This window comes from Gobius niger (assembly GCF_951799975.1).
Source record: "Gobius niger genome assembly, contig: SCAFFOLD_170, whole genome shotgun sequence".
In the NCBI taxonomy this organism is placed as follows: domain Eukaryota; kingdom Metazoa; phylum Chordata; class Actinopteri; order Gobiiformes; family Gobiidae; genus Gobius; species Gobius niger.
In genome coordinates, this window is record NW_027639232.1 from 19,080 (window position 1) to 42,721 (window position 23,642).

General features: G+C 50.3%; 1 protein-coding gene across 1 annotated transcript in view; it reads right to left on the reverse strand.

Moving 5' to 3' along the window:
* Window positions 1–17,869, reverse strand: part of LOC306982709 (collagen alpha-1(XII) chain-like) — a gene marked incomplete at both ends in the record, with an annotated part of 33,274 nt that extends 15,405 nt beyond the window's left edge. Inside the window, 8 exons of the mRNA XM_079583176.1 lie at window positions 2,555–2,701; window positions 4,830–4,994; window positions 6,949–7,068; window positions 7,138–7,287; window positions 8,971–9,095; window positions 14,566–14,758; window positions 16,723–16,983; window positions 17,591–17,869. Coding sequence (XP_079439302.1) covers window positions 2,555–2,701; window positions 4,830–4,994; window positions 6,949–7,068; window positions 7,138–7,287; window positions 8,971–9,095; window positions 14,566–14,758; window positions 16,723–16,983; window positions 17,591–17,869 — 1,440 coding nt within the window. The remainder of the gene's footprint in view (window positions 1–2,554; window positions 2,702–4,829; window positions 4,995–6,948; window positions 7,069–7,137; window positions 7,288–8,970; window positions 9,096–14,565; window positions 14,759–16,722; window positions 16,984–17,590) is intronic.
* Window positions 17,870–23,642: the final 5,773 nt, after the last annotated feature.

The following is a 23,642-nucleotide window of genomic DNA, read 5'->3' on the forward strand; positions in this document are numbered from 1 at the left end:
AAAAGTGGTATCGGTGCCTCCCTAGCACGATTATATGATGATTATAAATGTAAAACTACAACTAAATAATGTGTTCCTGTTCTGAAGGCGCGAGAACAAGAGGAATGACATTTGGGACGAAAAAATGAGGCTTATCTGACAGACATTTGTTTATCGTTACCATGACAACAGCTCCTCGTCCGGGTTCGCATCGACCGAAACTACGACAAAACTCTTTAAAACCACGAGTAATGTTTGTGAAACTCCACAGAGAGTGACTGAACCATGAGCCAAACATGAACCTACTGCTGTAAAAGTCACATTTACCAAAGTCTGCACATCCGGGTTAGCGAGATAAATGCTAACGGAGATAAATGCTAACGGAGCTACGCTAACACCGGAAGCACCGACTTTAGTAAATAATACTTTTTTAGCAGCAGGTTCAGCATTTTTGGCTCAAGAGTCTGAGAAACGAGTCGGTTCAGTCACTCTCCGTGAGTTTCATGGTTGTTTTGAAGAGTTTTTAATGTTTTTTTCTCAGTCACAGGTCACCTATTGTATATGTTTTATGTTGCCCTTTTTGCTTTGGAATCTTTTTAGTTGGTTCCTCTGAAGAACCGACCAAACATGAATGTCCTGAAAAAGGCGCCCCCTGCTGTCACAGTTCAACACTGTGTTACAGTTTAGAAGCTTCAGGATTATGGACCAGGCATTTGGAGAAATGTGGGTGGGGCATATCGGCGTCAGAGACACTCATTGGTCGACCGAGTAAAGTAAACAGTGAGTGACAATAGAGCTCCACAGTCCCGCCCCTCACAGTCCTGTTGCTCCGGAAGCAAAAACTCCCCGTCTACACGAGCGTCGATTTTCCAAAACTTCAAATATTAAGAGTTTAACGTCAGCGCAAAAGCTAATCAGCTATGGAGCAATTCATGACCATAAAATGTTTGATTTCAGTCCAAAAAGAAGACGACATGTTGAAGAAAAGGCAAAGGTACAAGGCTGTGACATCATTCACTTCCTGACTGTAGAAACTCCGTATCCCAAGAGCCATTGCCACATCGCGCCCGCTGGTCAAGGCAACCAGGTTTTCAGCAAACACGGCCAGTTTCTGTTACTTTGCAGACAAAAGTTCTATATTATTTCACTATTAAACAATCTGAATCCTGCTAATGGGAATACAAATGATGGTGGTTCGTTTAATTGGATCGTTGGGAACATTTTTCTGACGTTTTTCTTCCTCTCAGTGTTAGATCTGGATAAAACGTCCACTCTCTGCCTGCATTATGTTTGAATACATTGTTTATAATATGTTTTCTACATTACAATAAATAAACACGTGTGGGAACGTGAAGCTCCACCAATCAAAAGCCTCGTAGTCGATCATGGGACTCCCGAGCATCCTGGGTAATGTAGTTCTAGGACGAAGGCTCGCAGTTAAACTAGATGGATCAGACGTGCTTTTTTCACCCGCGTCTGACTCTGCGCTCGCTTTAGAACCACAGAGGAGGCGGGACTGTGGAGAGGAGGCGGGACTGTGGAGAGGAGGCAGGACTGTGGAGAGGAGGCGGGACTGTGGAGCTCTATAACATAAAGTGCTCTCCTGTCCCGTGAGCTGATGCCGTCCCCGAGTCTCCTCGTCCTCAGTAAAAGATTATTTAGGTGAAGGTGAGCTCCACACCTGCCCCGGAGCCTCCGTGTTCCTCCGTGTTCCTCCATGTTCCTCCACACTCGTTAAGCTGCTCCTCTGCCTCAGTAAAAGCCCAAAGGGCCGGCGTATTTACGGCCGACCCCTGACCCCTGAGTGGCGGCGCGCTCCCGGAGGCGCTCGCTCATCTGAGGCGGCTCCGGAGCAGCTGCCGCGGGGCGGAGGGGGGGGTCAGGGGGGAGCGCAGGATTTAGGAGGAGCCGCATTTTTCGGGAGTCATTTTGGAAACCTGCAATTTAGGACCGAGGGGGTCAGAGAGGAGACACGGAGGAGACACACGTTTAGGGAGATGGAATGATTAGGAGGACACGAGGAGGACACGGAGAAGATGCGTTCCTGTGGTCCTGTGTTCCTGTGTTCCTGTGTTCCTGTGGTCCTGTGGTCTGATGGAATTCTCGGTTTACGATACCGATCCCTGAATGAGACTCTTTTTCAGTCCCACACTATGCCTTGGCACATTCACGTATTTCTGAGTCATCTGTAAAAACTCTGATGGCGGCCATTTTAGGGATAGGTTTGCCTGAGTCCTCCTAGGAACGCCCCCACCTCCTGGAGACGCCTCCGAGCTTTGGTCACCAGCCGAGTAACCAACCACTGCTCCTCAGCAGAACCCCCTCCCCACTGATGCCACAGACAGCGTGTGGAGGGGGCGTGTCTAAAGGCTCAGAGGTTCTTAAAGAGACAGAGGCCTATTTCAAGACATTCACTACAGCCATTTTGAGAGAGACATTTTATACAAGGCAGTTATTCTAATTTACTGCATTTACAGACCAACAGAAGGTTTGTCATCATTGTAGTGAGATATAGACTGGTGCTATGGGACTGACAAAAGCAGAACACCCCCTCTTTGACCACCTGACCACTGACCTGGGCCCTTGACGCTGTTGCAGAGGTTGTTCGTGAGCTCGTCCACGATGTCCACGAGGAACTGGAAGTCGTTGACGTTGTACATGTGGATTTCGTCGGGGTCGGTGGCGATGGAGCGAAGCTCGTTCTCGTCCGCGTTCTTCACACCTGGACACGAGGGGTTAAAGCAGGACTAAAGCAGGACTAAAGCAGGACTAAACCAGGACTAAACCGGGACTAAACCGGGACTAAAGCGGGACTAAACCAGGACTAAAGCAGGACTAAAGCAGGACTAAAGCAGGACTAAAGCAGGACTAAAGCAGGACTAAAGCAGGACTAAACCAGGACTAAAGCAGGACTAAAGCAGGACTAAAGCAGGACTAAACCAGGACTGAACCAGGACTAAACCAGGACTAAAGCAGGACTAAAGCAGGACTAAACCAGGACTAAAGCAGGACTAAACGAGGACTAAACCAGGACTAAACCAGGACTAAACCAGGACTAAACCAGGACTAAACCAGGACTAAACCAGGACTAAACCAGGACTAAACCAGGACTAAACCAGGACTAAAGCAGGACTAAACCAGGACTAAACCAGGACTAAACCAGGACTAAAGCAGGACTAAACCAGGACTAAACCAGGACTAAACCAGGACTAAAGCAGGACTAAACCAGGACTAAACCAGGACTAAACCAGGACTAAACCAGGACTAAAGCAGGACTAAAGCAGGACTAAAGCAGGACTAAAGCAGGACTAAAGCAGGACTAAAGCAGGACTAAACCAGGACTGAACCAGGACTAAACCAGGACTAAAGCAGGACTAAAGCAGGACTAAACCAGGACTAAAGCAGGACTAAACGAGGACTAAAGCAGGACTAAACCAGGACTAAACCAGGACTAAAGTGGGACTAAAGCAGGACTAAAGTGGGACTAAAGCAGGACTAAAGCAGGACTAAACCAGGACTAAACCAGGACTAAAGCAGGACTAAACCAGGACTAAACCAGGACTAAACCAGGACTAAACCAGGACTAAAGCAGGACTAAACCAGGACTAAACCAGGACTAAACCAGGACTAAAGCAGGACTAAACCAGGACTAAACCAGGACTAAACCAGGACTAAACCAGGACTAAACCAGGACTAAACCAGGACTAAACCAGGACTAAAGCAGGACTAAACCAGGACTAAAGCAGGACTAAAGCAGGACTAAAGCAGGACTAAAGCAGGACTAAAGCAGGACTAAAGCAGGACTAAACCAGGACTGAACCAGGACTAAACCAGGACTAAAGCAGGACTAAAGCAGGACTAAACCAGGACTGAACCAGGACTAAACCAGGACTAAAGCAGGACTAAAGCAGGACTAAACCAGGACTAAAGCAGGACTAAACGAGGACTAAACCAGGACTAAACCAGGACTAAACCAGGACTAAACCAGGACTAAACCAGGACTAAACCAGGACTAAACCAGGACTAAACCAGGACTAAACCAGGACTAAAGCAGGACTAAACCAGGACTAAACCAGGACTAAACCAGGACTAAAGCAGGACTAAACCAGGACTAAACCAGGACTAAACCAGGACTAAAGCAGGACTAAACCAGGACTAAACCAGGACTAAACCAGGACTAAACCAGGACTAAAGCAGGACTAAAGCAGGACTAAAGCAGGACTAAAGCAGGACTAAAGCAGGACTAAAGCAGGACTAAACCAGGACTGAACCAGGACTAAACCAGGACTAAAGCAGGACTAAAGCAGGACTAAACCAGGACTAAAGCAGGACTAAACGAGGACTAAAGCAGGACTAAACCAGGACTAAACCAGGACTAAAGTGGGACTAAAGCAGGACTAAAGTGGGACTAAAGCAGGACTAAAGCAGGACTAAACCAGGACTAAACCAGGACTAAAGCAGGACTAAACCAGGACTAAACCAGGACTAAACCAGGACTAAACCAGGACTAAAGCAGGACTAAACCAGGACTAAACCAGGACTAAACCAGGACTAAAGCAGGACTAAACCAGGACTAAACCAGGACTAAACCAGGACTAAACCAGGACTAAACCAGGACTAAACCAGGACTAAACCAGGACTAAAGCAGGACCTACAGTCCCATCGTAATCAGGGCGTGTTCTACGCTCATAAACCCTGATCTGCAGCAGAAACACGTGTAAATAAACCCCTCCCATTTGGGCTGATCGCGAGCGCCCAGGCCCCGCCCTGGCCCCGCCCTGGCCCTGCCCTGGCCCCGCCCCGGCCCCGCCCCGGCCCCGCCCCGGCCCCGCCCTCGCCGCCGTACGCACCGATGGCGTACAGCTCGATGCCGCTGTCCCGCAGGTTCTGGGAGTTGAACACGATCTCGTCCTGGGACTTCCCGTCGGTGATGAGGACGCCGATCTTCCGGGCGTCGTCCCTCAGACCCACGTTGGGACGGAAGTTGTTCTGGAGGATGTAGTTCAGGGCCATCCCTGGAAACAAGCAGAGTCAGGACGAGTCAGCGCTGGAGAGACGGAACATGTGGATCTTTAAAAACATCTGCTGGAGGAAACTTCCAAACCACTGCAGTCCCGACACAAACACTTCAGGGATTCTGTCACATCATTTACTATCACACGGCTCCAGTCCCGTAGAGGGCGCTGTCTCTGTCCTCGTCTCTCTTACACTGACCCAGAGCTTCAGCACGTTCCTCTACCTGCACCTTCAGCTCAGAGGCTAGGCTAGCAATAAGAAGCTAACCTACCAACACGCAAACCTTTGGGAACTATTATCCGCGGAGATCATGAAATAAACCTTTGGGTCTTCATGAAAGTGTCTGAAGCTTATGTTGTGTGTTCAGCTGAATAAGAAGCAGATAATGTGGAGAACGCTGGTCAGAACCTTCAGGGCGAAGCAGGACCGCTCCCCTTCAGGCCGGGTCGTCCTGTCGGTGCTTGTTTTCCAGCGTTCTCCACATTATCCCTGACTGAAGTTGGGAGAATCTGACTAAGTTCACAAACATCTGTCTGGCTTCTGTAAAGTGGCCTCATGGAGCCACATCCAGAAGACACGGTGTCTGCGTTTACTCAGTCAGTCTCCTCTGTTTGAGCTTCAGAAGAAAGAACAACTTTCCAACAATCAGGGAAATCAAGAGTTATGTTCTTCTGATCTGACCTCCTGCCTGTTCTTCTGATCTGACCTCCTGCCTGTTCTTCTGATCTGACCTCCTGCCTGTTCTTCTGATCTGACCTCCTGCCTGTTCTTCTGATCTGACCTCCTGCCTGTTCTTCTGATCTGACCTCCTGCCTGTTCTTCTGATCTGACCTCCTGCCTGTTCTTCTGATCTGACCTCCTGCCTGTTCTTCTGATCTGACCTCCTGCCTGTTCTTCTGATCTGACCTCCTGCCTGTTCTTCTGATCTGACCTCCTGCCTGTTCTTCTGATCTGACCTCCTGCCTGTTCTTCTGATCTGACCTCCTGCCTGTTCTTCTGATCTGACCTCCTGCCTGTTCTTCTGATCTGACCTCCTGCATGTTCTTCTGATCTGACCTCCTGCATGTTCTTCTGATCTGATCTCCTGCATGTTCTTCTGTTCTGATCTCCTGCCTGTTCTTCTGATCTGATCTCCTGCCTGTTCTTCTGTTCTGATCTCCTGCCTGTTCTTCTGATCTGATCTCCTGCCTGTTCTTCTGATCTGATCTCCTGCCTGTTCCTCTGATCTGATCTCCTGCCTGTTCTTCTGATCTGATCTCCTGCCTGTTCTTCTGATCTGATCTCCTGCCTGTTCCTCTGATCTGATCTCCTGCCTGTTCTTCTGATCTGATCTCCTGCATGTTCTTCTGATCTGATCTCCTGCCTGTTCTTCTGATCTGATCTCCTGCCTGTTCTTCTGATCTGATCTCCTGCATGTTCTTCTGGTGGACTCTCCAAAACATCTGGAGTAAAGAAGCGAACGATGGCAATATTATCAAAGAAATGTAGATTTACTTTCAGCTCCTTCTTAATGACAGTCATTTTCAAACCTTTGCAAACCTCGCAGTAGTAGTAGTAGTAGTAGTAGTAGCAGTAGTAGTAGTAGTACCTGTCATGGTGTTGCCGCCCTTGTAGGGCAGGTTGGCTCTGCAGCAGTAGTAGTAGTAGTAGCAGTAGTAGTAGTAGTAGTAGTAGTAGTAGTAGTAGTAGTAGTAGTAGTAGCAGTAGTAGTAGTAGTAGTAGTAGTAGTAGTAGTAGCAGTAGTAGTAGCAGTAGTAGTACCTGTCATGGTGTTGCCGCCCTTGTAGGGCAGGTTGGCTCTGCAGTAGTAGTAGTGGTAGTATTGTAGTAGTATTGTAGTAGTAGCAGTAGTAGTACCTGTCATGGTGTTGCCGCCCTTGTAGGGCAGGTTGGCTCTGCAGTAGTAGTAGTGGTAGTATTGTAGTAGTATTGTAGTAGTAGCAGTAGTAGTACCTGTCATGGTGTTGCCGCCCTTGTAGGGCAGGTTGGCCACCGCCTGTAACAGGGAGGCTCTGGTCGGGTGAGAGTTCAGGTGCCACTCGGTCTTGGGGTCTCCGCTGTACTGAGCCAGACCTGAAACAGATCTGAAGGTCAGTCAAAGGTCCAGAAGGTCCGGCCGGTGTGAAGGACTCCAGTATTCACCGATCTGCACGCGCTCCGGCCCGATGTCGAACACGCCCACCATGCGGGCGATGAAGTTCCGGATGGTTTTGAAGTTGATTCGTCCGATGCTCCAAGATCCGTCCACCAGCAGCACGATGTCCGCCTTCGCCTTGGTCTTACAGCGGACGTCTGCGGAGGAGAGAGGAGCTGAGCAGGAGGAACCGAGGGGGGACTGGGGAGGAACTGGGGAGGAACTGGGGAGGAACCAGGGAGGGACCGGGGAGGGACCGGGGAGGAACTGGGGAGGGACCGGGGAGGAACCGGGGAGGAACCAGGGCTAAACTGGGGCTACATATGGGAGGAACCGGGGAGGAACCGGGGAGGAACCGGGGGGGGAACCGGGGAGGAACTGGGGAGGAACCGGGGAGGAACCGGGGAGGAACCGGGGGGGAACTGAGGAGGAACCGGGGAGGAACCGGGGGGGAACTGAGGAGGAACCGGGGAGGAACAGGGGCTAACCTGGGGCTACATATGGGAGGAACCGGGGAGGAACCGGGGAGGAACTGGGGAGGAACTGGGGAGGAACCGGGGAGGAACCGGGGGGGGAACCGGGGAGGAACTGGGGAGGAACTGGGGAGGAACCGGGGAGGAACCGGGGGGGAACTGAGGAGGAACCGGGGAGGAACAGGGGCTAACCTGGGGCTACATATGGGAGGAACCGGGGAGGAACCGGGGAGGAACTGGGGAGGAACTGGGGAGGAACCGGGGAGGAACCGGGGGGGGAACCGGGGAGGAACTGGGGAGGAACTGGGGAGGGACCGGGGAGGAACCGGGGGGGGAACCGGGGAGGAACTGGGGAGGAACTGGGGAGGAACTGGGGAGGAACCGGGGAGGAACCGGGGAGGAACTGGGGAGGAACCGGGGAGGAACTGGGGAGGAACCGGGGAGGAACCGGGGAGGAACTAGGGAGGGACTGGGGAGGGACCGGGGAGGAACCGGGGCTAAACTGGGGCTAACCTGGGGCTAACCTGGGGCTAACCTGGGGCTAAACTGGGGCTACATATGGGAGGAACCGGGGAGGGACCGGGGAGGAACCGGGGCTAAACTGGGGCTAAGCTAGGGCTAAACGATGGTAAACTAGGGCTAAACCGGGACTACACATAGGAGAAACTGGGGATAAATATGGGAGAAAGCAAAGCTAAGCTAGGGCTTAACGATGGTAAGCTAGGGCTAAACTGGGGCTAAACTAGGGCCATAGATATACTAACATAACAATGTTGTCTTTTTGACCAGGTTCAAAATATAATAAGCCGATAACGTGACACAATCTTAAAAAAAATTAAATTATAATAAATAAATTTGGCACCAGGCTTTACAGTCTAACGTGCAATGCTTTCTAAAGGAAAACTAGCTTGTTTTGCCGCCCACATATGGAGCTGGCCCTGAGCCTCGCGGTCATAAAGCAGTTCTAAACCGGGTCTTGCTCCTGGTCGGGGTCTGGAGAAGCGCTCACAATGAAACAGTTACAACACTCAGAGCAGAAATGAGAAACAGCGGCGAGACATTGCACAGATTCTCGTCGTGAAAACAGCGTAAATCACGGATCACAGACAGAGCAGAGGATTACGAGAGAGACATTATTCAACATCCAAACACATGGAGCAACATTGGGAACAGCTGCAGAGCCAAGATGGCGGCCGCGCGTGCCAGTTCCAGCCGCTTTCTCGCTCCTGTTCGTCGCCGAGTGCGGAGTTTGTTCCTGGTTTATTTACGAGGTTCTGGGGGAGACGCACCTGCAACACATAAACTCGGGCGCAGATCAGTGCAGACGTGAGCTCCAATGTGGCGAGAGAGGGAGGAATGTGAGGTTACCCTGAGCGCGGGGCGGCGGCGTGTCCGGGGCGTCCGACAGGGTGGTCTTCTCCTCGCCCGCCAAAGGGACGCTCTCGCCGCCGTCGAACATCCCGAACACGGAGACGGAGTATTTGGTGGACGCTCTGGAACACGAGGAGGCGAGTCAGTGACGCAGGACTAAACCGAGAACCAGGAACTCGGACTCCTGGTGAGGCCGGTCAGCTCCGTCCAACCTGAGAAGAACCTCCTTTAGAGGCTCAGGTCCGGGCTCAGGTCCGGGGTAAGGTCTGGGTTCTGGGTTCATGTCTGGGTTCATGTCTGGGTTCATGTCTGGGTTCATGTCTGGGTTCAAGTCTGGGTTCATGTCCAGGTTCATGTCTGGGTTCATGTCCAGGTTCAGGTCTGGGTTCATGTCTGGGTTCAGGTCTGGGTTCATGTCTGGGTTCAGGTCTGGGTTCATGTCTGGGTTCATGTCTGGGTTCATGTCTGGGTTCATGTCTGGGTTCATGTCTGGGTTCATGTCTGGGTTCATGTCTGGGTTCATGTCTGGGTTCATGTCTGGGTTCAGGTCTGGGTTCAAGTCTGGGTTCTGGGTTCATGTCTGGGTTCATGTCTGGGTTCATGTCTGGGTTCATGTCTGGGTTCATGTCCGGGTTCATGTCTGGGTTCATGTCTGGGTTCAGGTCTGGGTTCAGGTCTGGGTTCATGTCTGGGTTCAAGTCTGGGTTCATGTCCAGGTTCATGTCTGGGTTCATGTCTGGGTTCATGTCTGGGTTCATGTCCGGGTTCATGTCTGGGTTCATGTCTGGGTTCATGTCTGGGTTCATGTCTGGGTTCATGTCCGGGTTCATGTCTGGGTTCATGTCTGGGTTCATGTCTGGGTTCATGTCTGGGTTCATGTCTGGGTTCAGGTCTGGGTTCATGTCTGGGTTCAAGTCTGGGTTCATGTCCAGGTTCATGTCTGGGTTCATGTCTGGGTTCAGGTCTGGGTTCATGTCCAGGTTCATGTCTGGGTTCATGTCTGGGTTCAGGTCTGGGTTCATGTCTGGGTTCATGTCTGGGTTCATGTCTGGGTTCATGTCTGGGTTCAGGTCTGGGTTCATGTCTGGGTTCAGGTCTGGGTTCATGTCTGGGTTCATGTCTGGGTTCATGTCTGGGTTCATGTCTGGGTTCAAGTCTGGGTTCATGTCTGGGTTCATGTCTGGGTTCATGTCCGGGTTCATGTCTGGGTTCTGGGTTCATGTCTGGGTTCATGTCTGGGTTCATGTCTGGGTTCATGTCTGGGTTCATGTCTGGGTTCAGGTCTGGGTTCAGGTCTGGGTTCATGTCTGGGTTCATGTCTGGGTTCTGGGTTCATGTCTGGGTTCATGTCTGGGTTCAGGTCTGGGTTCATGTCTGGGTTCATGTCTGGGTTCATGTCTGGGTTCATGTCTGGGTTCAGGTCTAGGTTCAGGTCTGGGTTCATGTCTGGGTTCATGTCTGGGTTCATGTCTGGGTTCTGGGTTCATGTCTGGGTTCAGGTCTGGGTTCATGTCTGGGTTCATGTCTGGGTTCATGTCAGGGTTCATGTCTGGGTTCAGGTCTGGGTTCATGTCAGGGTTCATGTCTGGGTTCAGGTCTGGGTTCATGTCTGGGTTCATGTCTGGGTTCATGTCTGGGTTCATGTCTGGGTTCATGTCCGGGTTCATGTCTGGGTTCATGTCAGGGTTCATGTCTGGGTTCAGGTCTGGGTTCATGTCCGGGTTCATGTCCGGGTTCATGTCCGGGTTCAGGTCTGGGTTCATGTCTGGGTTCATGTCTGGGTTCATGTCTGGGTTCATGTCCGGGTTCATGTCCGGGTTCATGTCCGGGTTCATGTCCGGGTTCATGTCTGGGTTCATGTCTGGGTTCATGTCCGGTAGGGATGCACCGATACCGATACCAGTATCGGGTATCGGGCCGATACCACATGCTTGTACTCATACTCGTACTCATTCATGAGGTCCCGATACCAGAAACCGATACCATTTGACGTGTGGCCAGCGCAGCTACGAGGCACCGCTCTCAGCTGAGGAGAGAAGAAGCAACAAACTGGAGAATTCTTTAGTGTAAACACAATAATCCACATAGAGCTGACTTTATTACAGACTGCGCTCTCTAAACCAGAGTCTGAGCTGGATTTAACCAGAGCTTAATGTTGTTAGCGCTGCAGCGTCTGCAGTGTTTACAACATACAGGCTAACGATGCTAACTCGCGGCTAGCGCAGTTTTGGCCATTCTGACGCCGTTTTATGACCAGGGGTTTATTCATCTGAAAAACTAACCCAGCGACTAAAAAGTCCTCAGAAAATCCAACGTAAAGACATCCAGCATGTCCATATAGAGCGAAAATGAGCTGCAGCAGAACAATGAAAACGCTGTAGCTTCTCGCTAAGTTGCTACAAAACACACGAGAAAATCCACACGGAGCTGAAGTAAAGACGAAAAGAGACCATTTAAAATACTATTGTTACATAAAAACACATAAATGAATAAAGCTCAGGCATTGGGAGCTTTAGGACATGGGCTTTTCTGTCTATGATGGACAGTGCAATAAAAATTAAAAATTATATTGAATGAAAATAAAAATAAATGGCATCAGCACAATTCTAATATAACTGCTCTTAAATGTGTAGCCTACTTGTAATGTAAATGAGTAAATTTACTAATTACAAACCAATCTGCTGTGAAAAAAGTAAGAATGTTGAAGAAAATGCCTTGTACTCGTATCGGTATTCGGTATCGGCGAGTACTTAAATCCAAGTACTCGTACTCGTATCGGTTTTAGAAAAAGTGGTATCGGTGCATCCCTAATGTCCGGGTTCATGTCCGGGTTCATGTCCGGGTTCAGGTCTGGGTTCATGTCTGGGTTCTGGGTTCATGTCTGGGTTCATGTCTGGGTTCATGTCTGGGTTCATGTCTGGGTTCATGTCCGGGTTCAGGTCCGGGTTCATGTCTGGGTTCTGGGTTCATGTCTGGTTTCATGTCTGGGTTCTGGGTTCATGTCTGGGTTCATGTCTGGGTTCTGGGTTCATGTCTGGGTTCATGTCTGGGTTCTGGGTTCATGTCTGGGTTCATGTCTGGGTTCAGGTCCAGGTTCATGTCTGGGTTCATGTCTGGGTTCATGTCTGGGTTCATGTCTGGGTTCAGGTCTGGGTTCATGTCTGGGTTCATGTCTGGGTTCTGGGTTCATGTCTGGGTTCATGTCTGGGTTCAGGTCTGGGTTCATGTCTGGGTTCAGGTCTGGGTTCATGTCTGGGTTCATGTCTGGGTTCATGTCTGGGTTCATGTCTGGGTTCATGTCTGGGTTCATGTCTGGGTTCTGGGTTCATGTCTGGGTTCTGGGTTCATGTCTGGGTTCAGGTCTGGGTTCAGGTCTGGGTTCATGTCTGGGTTCTGGGTTCATGTCTGGGTTCTGGGTTCATGTCTGGGTTCAGGTCTGGGTTCATGTCTGGGTTCATGTCTGGGTTCATGTCTGGGTTCATGTCTGGGTTCATGTCTGGGTTCATGTCTGGGTTCTGGGTTCATGTCTGGGTTCATGTCTGGGTTCAGGTCTGGGTTCATGTCTGGGTTCTGGGTTCATGTCTGGGTTCATGTCCGGGTTCATGTCTGGGTTCTGGGTTCATGTCTGGGTTCATGTCTGGGTTCAGGTCTGGGTTCATGTCTGGGTTCTGGGTTCATGTCTGGGTTCTGGGTTCATGTCTGGGTTCATGTCCGGGTTCTGGGTTCATGTCTGGGTTCATGTCTGGGTTCATGTCTGGGTTCAGGTCTGGGTTCATGTCTGGGTTCATGTCTGGGTTCATGTCCGGGTTCTGGGTTCATGTCTGGGTTCATGTCTGGGTTCATGTCTGGGTTCAGGTCTGGGTTCATGTCTGGGTTAATGTCCGGGTTCTGGGTTCATGTCTGGGTTCATGTCTGGGTTCTGGGTTCAGGTCTGGGTTCATGTCTGGGTTCATGTCTGGGTTCATGTCTGGGTTCATGTCTGAGTTCATGTCTGAGTTCAGGTCCAGGTTCATGTCTGGGTTCATGTCTGGGTTCATGTCCGGGTTCATGTCTGGGTTCATGTCTGGGTTCATGTCTAGGTTCATGTCTGGGTTCATGTCTGGGTTCATGTCTAGGTTCATGTCCGGGTTCATGTCTGGGTTCATGTCTGGGTTCATGTCTGAGTTCATGTCTGGGTTCATGTCTGGGTTCATGTCCGGGTTCTGGGTTCATGTCTGGGTTCAGGTCTGAGTTCATGTCTGGGTTCAGGTCTGGGTTCAGGTCTGGGTTCATGTCCAGGTTCATGTCTGGGTTCATGTCTGGGTTCATGTCTGGGTTCATGTCTGGGTTCATGTCTGGGTTCATGTCCAGGTTCATGTCTGGGTTCATGTCTGGGTTCATGTCTAGGTTCATGTCTAGGTTCATGTCTGGGTTCAGGTCTGGGTTCATGTCTGGGTTCATGTCTGGGTTCAGGTCTGGGTTCATGTCTGGGTTCATGTCTGGGTTCATGTCTGGGTTCATGTCCGGGTTCATGTCTGGGTTCATGTCTGGGTTCATGTCTGGGTTCAGGTCTGGGTTCATGTCTGAGTTCATGTCTGGGTTCATGTCTGGGTTCATGTCTGGGTTCATGTCTGGGTTCATGTCTGGGTTCATGTCTAGGTTCATGTCTGGGTTCATGTCTGGGTTCATGTCTGGGTTCATGTCTGGGTTCATGTCTGGGTTCATGTCTGGGTTCATGTCTGGGTTCATGTCCGGGTTCAGGTCTGGGTTCATGTCCGGGTTCATGTCCGGGTTCATGTCTGGGTTCATGTCTGGGTTCATGTCTGAGTTCATGTCTGAGTTCATGTCTGGGTTCATGTCTGGGTTCATGTCTGGGTTCATGTCTGGGTTCATGTCTAGGTTCATGTCTGGGTTCATGTCTGGGTTCATGTCCGGGTTCATGTCTGGGTTCATGTCTGGGTTCATGTCTAGGTTCATGTCTGGGTTCATGTCTGGGTTCATGTCCGGGTTCATGTCTGGGTTCATGTCTGGGTTCATGTCTAGGTTCATGTCTGGGTTCATGTCTGGGTTCATGTCTGAGTTCATGTCTGAGTTCATGTCTGGGTTCATGTCTGGGTTCATGTCTGGGTTCATGTCTAGGTTCATGTCTGGGTTCATGTCTGGGTTCATGTCCGGGTTCATGTCTGGGTTCATGTCTGGGTTCATGTCTAGGTTCATGTCTGGGTTCATGTCTGGGTTCATGTCTGGGTTCTGGGTTCATGTCCGGGTTCAGGTCTGGGTTCATGTCTGGGTTCATGTCCGGGTTCATGTCTGGGTTCATGTCTGGGTTCATGTCTGGGTTCATGTCTGGGTTTTGGGTTCAGGTCTGGGTTCAGGTCTGGGTTCAGGTCTGGGTTCATGTCTGGGTTCATGTCTGGGTTCATGTCTGGGTTCTGGGTTCATGTCCGGGTTCATGTCTGGGTTCATGTCCGGGTTCATGTCCGGGTTCAGGTCTGGGTTCATGTCTGGGTTCATGTCTGGGTTCATGTCCGGGTCCATGTCCAGGTCCATGTCCGGGTCCAGGTCCAGGTCCAGGTCCGGGTCCGGGTCCGGGTCCGGGTCTCCCTCACGTACTGGAGCTCCTCCAGGACCACCGTGTTGTCGTGGGGCCCGACCCTCAGCTCCCCCAGGTCCACGTCGTCGTGCGTGGGGTGGAACGTGACCTTGTAGCCCCGGACGGACCCGGGCGCCGGGTCCCAGGAGACCCTGAAACTGGTCCGGGTCGGCTCCGAGGTCTGAAGGTTCCTGGGGGGTTTGTACGGGGACACTGTGGGCAGAGGGAGGTGTTAAAGTCCTCAGAGGGGGACTAAACCAGGACTAAAGCAGGACTAAACCAGGACTAAACCAGGACTAAACCAGGACTAAAGCAGGACTAAACCAGGACTAAACCAGGGCTAAACAAGGGCTAAACAAGGACTAAACCAGGACTAAACCAGGACTAAACCAGGACTAAACCAGGGCTAAACAAGGGCTAAACAAGGACTAAACCAGGACTAAACCAGGACTAAAGCAGGACTAAACCAGGACTAAACCAGGACTAAAGCAGGACTAAACCAGGACTAAACCAGGACTAAACCAGGACTAAACCAGGACTAAAGCAGGACTAAACCAGGACTAAACCAGGACTAAAGCAGGACTAAACCAGGACTAAACCAGGACTAAACCAGGACTAAAGCAGGACTAAACCAGGACTAAACCAGGACTAAACCAGGACTAAACCAGGACTAAACCAGGACTAAAGCAGGACTAAAGCAGGACTAAACCAGGACTAAACCAGGACTAAACCAGGACTAAACCAGGACTAAAGCAGGACTAAACCAGGACTAAACCAGGACTAAAGCAGGACTAAAGGGGGACTAAAGCAGGACTAAAGCAGGACTAAAGCAGGACTAAAGCAGGACTAAACCAGGACTAAAGCAGGACTAAAGCAGGACTAAAGCAGGACTAAAGCTGGACTAAAGCAGGACTAAAGCTGGACTAAAGCAGGACTAAAGCAGGACTAAAGCAGGACTAAAGCAGGACTAAACCAGGACTAAAGCAGGACTAAAGCTGGACTAAAGCAGGACTAAAGCAGGACTAAAGCAGGACTAAACCAGGACTAAAGCAGGACTAAACCAGGACTAAACCAGGACTAAAGCAGGACTAAAGCAGGACTAAACCAGGACTAAACCAGGACTAAAGCAGGACTAAAGCAGGACTAAAGCAGGACTAAAGCAGGACTAAACCAGGACTAAAGCAGGACTAAAGCAGGACTAAAGCTGGACTAAAGCGGGACTAAAGCGGGACTAAACCAGGACTAAAGCAGGACTAAAGCAGGACTAAACCAGGACTAAACCGGGACTAAACCAGGACTAAACCAGGACTAAAGCAGGACTAAAGCAGGACTAAAGCAGGACTAAAGCAGGACTAAACCAGGACTAAACCAGGACTAAAGCAGGACTAAAGCAGGACTAAAGCAGGACTAAAGCTGGACTAAAGCAGGACTAAAGCAGGACTAAAGCAGGACTAAAGCAGGACTAAACCAGGACTAAAGCAGGACTAAACCAGGACTAAAGCAGGACTAAAGCTGGACTAAAGCAGGACTAAAGCGGGACTAAAGCGGGACTAAAGCAGGACTAAAGCAGGACTAAAGCGGGACTAAAGCGGGACTAAAGCGGGACTAAACCGGGACTAAACCAGGACTAAACCAGGACTAAAGCAGGACTAAAGCAGGACTAAAGCAGGACTAAACCAGGACTAAACCAGGACTAAAGCAGGACTAAAGCAGGACTAAAGCAGGACTAAAGCAGGACTAAACCAGGACTAAAGCAGGACTAAAGCAGGACTAAAGCAGGACTAAACCAGGACTAAACTGGGACTAAAGCAGGACTAAAGCAGGACTAAAGCAGGACTAAAGCAGGACTAAACCAGGACTAAACTGGGACTAAACCAGGACTAAAGCAGGACTAAAGCAGGACTAAAGCAGGACTAAACCAGGACTAAACTGGGACTAAACCAGGACTAAACCAGGACTAAAGCAGGACTAAAGCAGGACTAAAGCAGGACTAAAGCAGGACTAAAGCAGGACTAAAGCAGGTCTAAACCAGGACTAAAGCTAAAGTTTGGCAAATGTGGAAAAGTTAAAGGGCCCACACTTATGACTGAAAACAAAATGTCCGCCAGCCTCAGAGTGTGTAAATGTTTGAGAAGGCGGAGCTAGAGCCGGAGGCGGGACTAAACAGTCAAACGTACGTGTTGTTCCTACTCCTTGCCTTGCTTTTCCTTCTCCGTGAGCGTAGACGGGGACGGCGCTGACGCTGTAGGAGGTGGAGGGGCGGAGCTTCCTGAGCACCGCCGAGCTCTGTTTGGGCGGGACCTTCAGGGACACCTCGCGCCCGCCGTTCACCGGGACGTGCCGCAGGCGGTAGTGCAGCACCGGGCCGGGAGCGGGCGCCCACGACGCCTTCAGGGAGCGCTCGGTTTCCTCGGAGACCAGGAGGGGGCCGGAGGAGGCTGGGGAGAGACGGAGACAGGGGGCGGAGCTACAGCCCATCAATACAGCAGACACGGAGACAGGGGGCGGAGGGTGAGAAATCAGGTCTAATCACAGAAACTAAAAGAGTCAAGCGTGAAAGATGAAGCAAACAAAGCCCACAGAGATGATTGTTTGGTTTCTGGCTCTGGGTCAGAAGGAGATTAGTGTTTTATTGTTTCTCCTGCAGGCCCTGAACGCCTCGTAAACCTGAGCTCCAACCTGAGAGCCATTAATCCCACACGTTCATAACGGAGCGGACCCTGCAGAGCTTTATGTGGAAACGGAGGAACGGGCTCTTCTTTACGAGGCTTCAGAGACTCCAGAGGCTCCAGAGTCTCCAGAGGCTCTGGAGTCTCCAGAGGCTCCAGAGGCTCCAGAGACTCCAGAGGCTCCAGAGGCTCCAGAGACTCCAGAGACTCCAGAGGCTCCAGAGGCTCCAGAGGCTCCAGAGGCTCCAGAGGCTCCAGAGGCTCCAGAGACTCCAGAGGCTCCAGAGGCTCCAGAGGCTTCAGAGCCTCTCTAAAAGCCTCAGTGGAGAGGCTCTCAGATTTGGGTAAAGGCGGGGGTTAAACAGTTGGTCCTGACCTCTTGTGGTCTCGGTCCCGCTCAGCTCCTCGCTCGTGGCTCCGCCCTCGTACTCCGCTCGGACCCAGACCTGGTACGGCGTCTCCGGGCTCAGCTCCTCCAGGGCGGCGCTGGTCTCCGTCCCGGGAACTCGCCTCAGTCCGGACTCCGAGGAGAACCGGGACTTCCAGCGCACGGCGTAGGAGCGCACGGGGGCGGGGCCGGCGGCGGCGGTCCAGGACACGCGGAAACCGGAGGCCGACACGTCTGAGGTCACGAGGTCACGAGGAGGTCCGGACTCTGAGGAGAGAGGAGGAACGTCAGACACAAGCCAGAACCAGGTCTGAGGAGGAGGCTCTGGACCTGCCTTTACAGGGACTAGATGCAAGGTGGTCATTCTATACTCACTACTGCCACCTCAGGTCATACGTGTAACTGCAGCTTCTATATGAAGCTTTCTTTTTTTTTTGTGATCAATTTTTTATTGATTTTCCATTAAAGTGTAGGGGTGAGAATCCACATATTCAGCATGTATATCGTACAGCGAGAGATGCACAAAATATATATAATAATAATAATAATAATAAATATATATATACATATATATATATATATATATATATATATATATATATATATATATAGAGCACAGATACATACTGCAAACTCAAAGGCATGCTACCCCACCCCAAATTTCCAATTTAAATGTGTAGGATGAGGAAGTTCTTCTTTCCACAGTTGGAGAACACGCACAGGCCCATCATGTGCTGATTGAAATAGAGAATAGAGTTCAGAAACTGTTCCGTGAGAGGTGAGTGGAGTGGAGGACAATGGGGGAGTGAGTGGACACCTGTTCCGTGGGACCCATAAGGGCGCTTTGCAGATCGTACCGTTGTTCTAAGTCGTGAAATGTTAGGAGACCTGATGGACACCTTTACGAGACCATTGAGGAGAGGAAACAGGGATCTCTCCTGTTCTGAGTAAAGGATTCTGAATGATTGGCGAGTGAGAGAACCTTGGATGTTACAATGTTTGCTTATATTATTCCAAACTTGAATCATTTCACCGATAATTAAGCCATATTTGGTGCAATCATTTGGGAACACGAGGTTCTCCTCTAAGGGTCTCCAAGAAACGGCTGATGATGGGTTCAACCAGTGACTCAAGGGGCGGAGAACAAGTGACCAGTGGTACCATTTAAAGTCAGGTACGTTAACCCCCCCCTTCTTTTTATGTGTTTAGCAGCTAATAAGTGCGACTTTTCCCAGTATCCTTTAGTCGGGGAAATACGGATCATTATCAAATGAACGCGGGGAAGAATGTTCATTTTTACTACAGAGATGCGTCCATGAAAAGACAGAGGAAGTGAGTCCCATTTTGGTAAATCTACTTCAACTTCTGCTGCAGCCGGTTATAGCGATGTTTGACTATATCTGAGATTGATATAGATACTCCTAAGTATTTCAGATGGTCTACAACTGGAATGTTTGATATTAAGCTTTCTTGGCGAGCAGATAAATTAAGTGGAAGTGCTGCAGATTTACTCCAATTGACTTCGTAGCCTGAGATTAGCCTAAAATTGTTGAAAATACCAAGAAGATGGAGATGTGAGTGAGCAATATCCTCCAAACAGAGCAAAACATCGTCTGCGTATAAAGATATTGAATAAGAAGTGTTGGCGAGATGAATAGGTTTGTGGCTGATTGACTGACGCAGGTTCAAGGCTGAGTGCAAAGAGTAGAGGTGAGAGAGGACATCCCTGACGAGAACCACGGGATGCCTGAGATGGTTTAGAGAATGTCTGCCCAGTCACTGCCATCGCTGTAGGGTTGGTGTATAATATCTTAATCATTAAAATAAAATGAGGGCCAAATCCCATAGATTCCAATATGGACCATAGAAAGCTCCATTCAAGAAGATCGAACGCCTTCTCAGTGTCTCAGTTTGATCTTTATCAATCAGAAGAGTCATGTGGGATTCTAAGTGAGAAGCCAGAACTTTAGCATATAATTTGATATCGGTGTTTAACAGAGAAAGTGGTCTGTAGTTAGAGCGATCGGTGGGATCTGTACCTTTTTTCAGAAGTAAAGAAATAAGAGCTGTATTGGTGCTGATGAAATGTGCCACTTGCAATGGATCATTTTATCATTTCCAGTGAAAGGGGACCGAACTCTGGGAGACTCTTCATAGACTGGAGGGCCTTTGATAGTTCAGACAGAGTAATAGGTGGATCCAGATTATTACAATGTTGATCTGAGAGAAAAGGTAGATTTAATGGATTCATAAAGGTTGAAATGGTTTGTTCATTAAAACCTGTTGTAGAGGAGTACAACACGCTATAAAATGCCGCAAATGTATCGTTCATATCTTTGGAATCAGTGACTAAATGGCTGGTCTTAACACTTGTTATATTTGCAAGATTTTCACATGCCTTTAGCTTCATGGCTAGTAATCGACGAGGCTGAGCACTGTTCAGGTCATATTTTTGTCTAACTCGCATTAAAAAATCTGCTCTTTTAGTGAGCAAATCATTTAATTCTTTATTAAAGGAACAGGCCAGCGTTTTTCCACACTGAGATATGTTCTTACCTGAGCTGTGACGAGTTCTTTAGGACCTGTCTGATCTTCAGTCACGTAAACACAGCGCAGACGGCGTTAGCATTTAGCCTCTCCCTCTCTCCTCTATAGCTCCAAAACAGGTCAAGATAGAAGCTACCAAGCTCTTCCACGTTTTCCCTATTTAAATATGGTTACGTGAAGTGTTCCACTACAAAGTATAATTACACACAATTAAACAATGTGGATTTTCTAAGCGGATAAAAGGGGGAACTATATTGTAAGGCGTAATAATACCAGGAGTAATTCGAAATCCGCGCAGTAATCTTCACTTTACTGTGCGGCTAAATGCTAACGCCGTCTGCGCTGTGTTTACGTGACTGAAGATCAGACAGGTCCTAAAGAACTCGTCACAGCTCAGGTAAGAACATATCTCAGTATGGAAAAACACTGGCCTGTTCCTTTAAGCTTTGTGAGTGACAGGGCAGGGTTTCAGAGGCAGTTGTGATGAGCAGGTCTGAGCTTCTCCTGTGAAGACTTTGACATATTTCCCGTAAAGGACAATGAAGTTTAACCTGAGCAGAAACCGTGTTCATGAGGTGGAACGTTCTGAGCGACGAGGGGAAACCACAGAGACGTGAAGAGAAGAAGTTTCCAGGCTGCGGATTCTTCATCAGACTCTTGTGTTTGTGTTTATCATGATGATCCGCCAGAAGCTCCTCGACCGTCTGAGCTCGGCTTATTTTCAGCTAAATCATGATCTGCAGACGGAGCTCCTGCTGAAGGTCGGGTGTTTTATGAGTTTCCCTCAGACGACCTCAGACAGAGGCCGAGCCAAGTCTCCAGAGCAGTTTTCCACATTTCCATCTGAGCTACTGTCCTTCCTCCTCCCCCTCCTCTCTCCCTCCTCCTCTCTCCTCCTCCCCCTCCTCCCCTCTCCTCCCCCTCCTCCTCCTCTCTCCTCCCTCTCCTCCTCCTCTCTCCTCCTCTCTCCCTCTCCTCCTCCTCTCTCCTCCTCCCCCTCCTCCCTCCTCTCTCCTCCTCTCTCCTCCCCCCTCCTCTCTCCTCCTCCTCTCCCCTCTCTCTCCTCCTCCCCCCCCCCCTTCCCCCCTCCTCCGGGACACAGGGACGGTCCTGAAGACGGGACACAGGCCTCGAGTCTGACAAGGTTGAAAACAGTTCCAGCTTTTCCATGAAAACGTGCTTTCATGAATCTCCGTCACGGGTTCGTTTCCAGCTGGCGTCGAATCCACATTTCAGTGAAAATAACGACACTGTTTGATGTTTTGTGCCACACATTTCACAAAAACACAAAAAATGATGATGCGAAACACATTTCTGAGGCTCCGTCGGGTTTAAAGTTGCCCAATGTGTTGACTTTACTTCAGAACAGCAACATTTCTCCACGTTTCAGAATGTTTCCAATCTTTGACGACAATAAATTTGCATATTTTTGCGCTACTTTAAGTTCTCTGAGCCGAGAATCAGACGAGGAAAGTTTTCTTTTATTGTCTTTGCTTTGAAAGAAAGTAATTCATGGTTGTATTGATGTTTTATGGATCGATTTGATCTGTTTCTCGTCATGTTTCTTCACAGTGAAGCACTTGGCCTTTTCTCTCTCCTCCTCTCCCCTCTCTCTTCTTCCCTCCTCTTCTCTCTTCTCTCTCCCTCTCTCCTCCTTCTCTCCTCTCTCTCTCCTCCTCTCTCTCCTCTTCTCTCTCTCTCTCCTCTCTCCTCTTCTCTCTCCTCCTCCTCTCTCCTCCTTTTCTCTCTCTCCTCTCTCTCCCTCCTCTCCTCTCTCTCCTCTTCTCTCCTCCTCTTCTCTCCTCCTCTCTCCTCTTCTCTCTCTCTCTCCTCTCTCCTCTTCTCTCTCCTCCTCCTCTCTCCTCCTTTTCTCTCTCTCCTCTCTCTCCCTCCTCTCCTCTCTCTCCTCTTCTCTCTCTCCTCTTCTCTCCTCCTCTCTCCTCTTCTCTCTCTCCTCTTCTCTCCTCCTCTCTCCTCCTCTCTCTCCCTCCTCTCCTCTCTCTCCTCTTCTCTCTCTCCTCTTCTCTCCTCCTCTCTCCTCTTCTCTCTCTCCTCTTCTCTCCTCTCTCTCCTCTTCTCTCTCTCCTCCTCTCTCCTCTTCTCTCTCTCCTCTTCTCTCCTCCTCTCTCCTCTTCTCTCTCTCCTCTCTCTCCTCTTCTCTCCTCTCTCTCCCTCGTCTCTCTCTCCTCTTCTCTCCTCTCTCTCCCTCGTCTCTCTCTCCTCTCCCCTCTCTCTCCTCTCTCTCCCTCGTCTCTCTCTCCTCTTCTCTCCTCTCTCTCCCTCGTCTCTCTCTCCTCTCCCCTCTCTCTCCTCCTCTCTCCTCCTCTCTCCTCTCTCTCCCCTCTCTCTCTCCCCTCTCTCCTCCTCTCTCCCCTCTCTCCTCTCTCTCCTCTCTCTCTTCTCTCCTCCCCTCTCTCTCTCCCCTCTCTCCTTCTCTCTCCCCTCTCTCCTTCTCTCTCCCCTCTCTCCTCTCTCTCCCCTCTCTCTCTCCCCTCTCTCCTCCTCTCTCCCCTCTCTCCTCTCTCTCCTCTCTCTCTTCTCTCCTCCCCTCTCTCTCTCCCCTCTCTCCTTCTCTCTCCCCTCTCTCCCCTCTCTCCTCCTCTCTCCCCTCCCCTCCCTCGTCTCTCTCTTCTCTCCTCATGTCTCCTCCTCTCTCTCCTCTCTCCTCTCTCTCCTCTCTCTCCTCTCCCCTCTCTCTCCTCTCTCTCTCCTCTTCTCTCTCCTCTCCTCTCTCTCCTCTCTCTCTCTCTTTCTCCTCTTCTCTCTCCCCTTCTCTCCTCTCTCTCTCCCCTCTCTCTCCTCTCCCCTCTCTCTCCTCTCCCCTTCTCTCCTCTCTCTCTCCTCTTCTCTCTCCTCTCCTCTCTCTCCTCTCTCTCTCTCTTTCTCCTCTTCTCTCTCCCCTTCTCTCCTCTCCCCTTCTCTCCTCTCTCTCTCCTCTTCTCTCTCCTCTCCTCTCTCTCCTCTCTCTCTCTCTTTCTCCTCTTCTCTCTCCCCTTCTCTCCTCTCTCTCTCCTCTCTCTCTTCTCTCCTCTCTCCCCTCTCACCTCTCTCTCCTCTCTCCCCTCTCTCCCCTCTCTCCTCTCTCCCCTCCCCTTCCCTCTCTCCCCTCCCTCGTCTCTCTCTCCTCTCTCCCCTCTCTCCTCTCTCTCTCCTCGTCTCTCTCCTCTTCTCTCCTCTTCTCTCTCTCCTCTCTCTTCTCTCTCTCCTCTCTCCCCTTCTCTCCTCTCTCTCCTCTCTCTTCTCTCTCCCTTCTCTCCTCTCTCTCTCCTCGTCTCTCTCCTCTTCTCTCCTCTTCTCTCCTCTTCTCTCTCTCCTCTCTCTCCTCTCTCTTCTCTCTCCCTTCTCTCCTCTCTCTCTCTCTCCCCTCTCTCTCTTCTCTCCTCTCTCTCCCCTCTCATCTCTCTCCTCTCTCTCCCCTCTCTCCCCTCTCTCCTCTCTCCTCTCTCTCCTCCTCTCTCCTCTCTCCTCCTCTCTCCCCTCTCTCTCTTCTCTC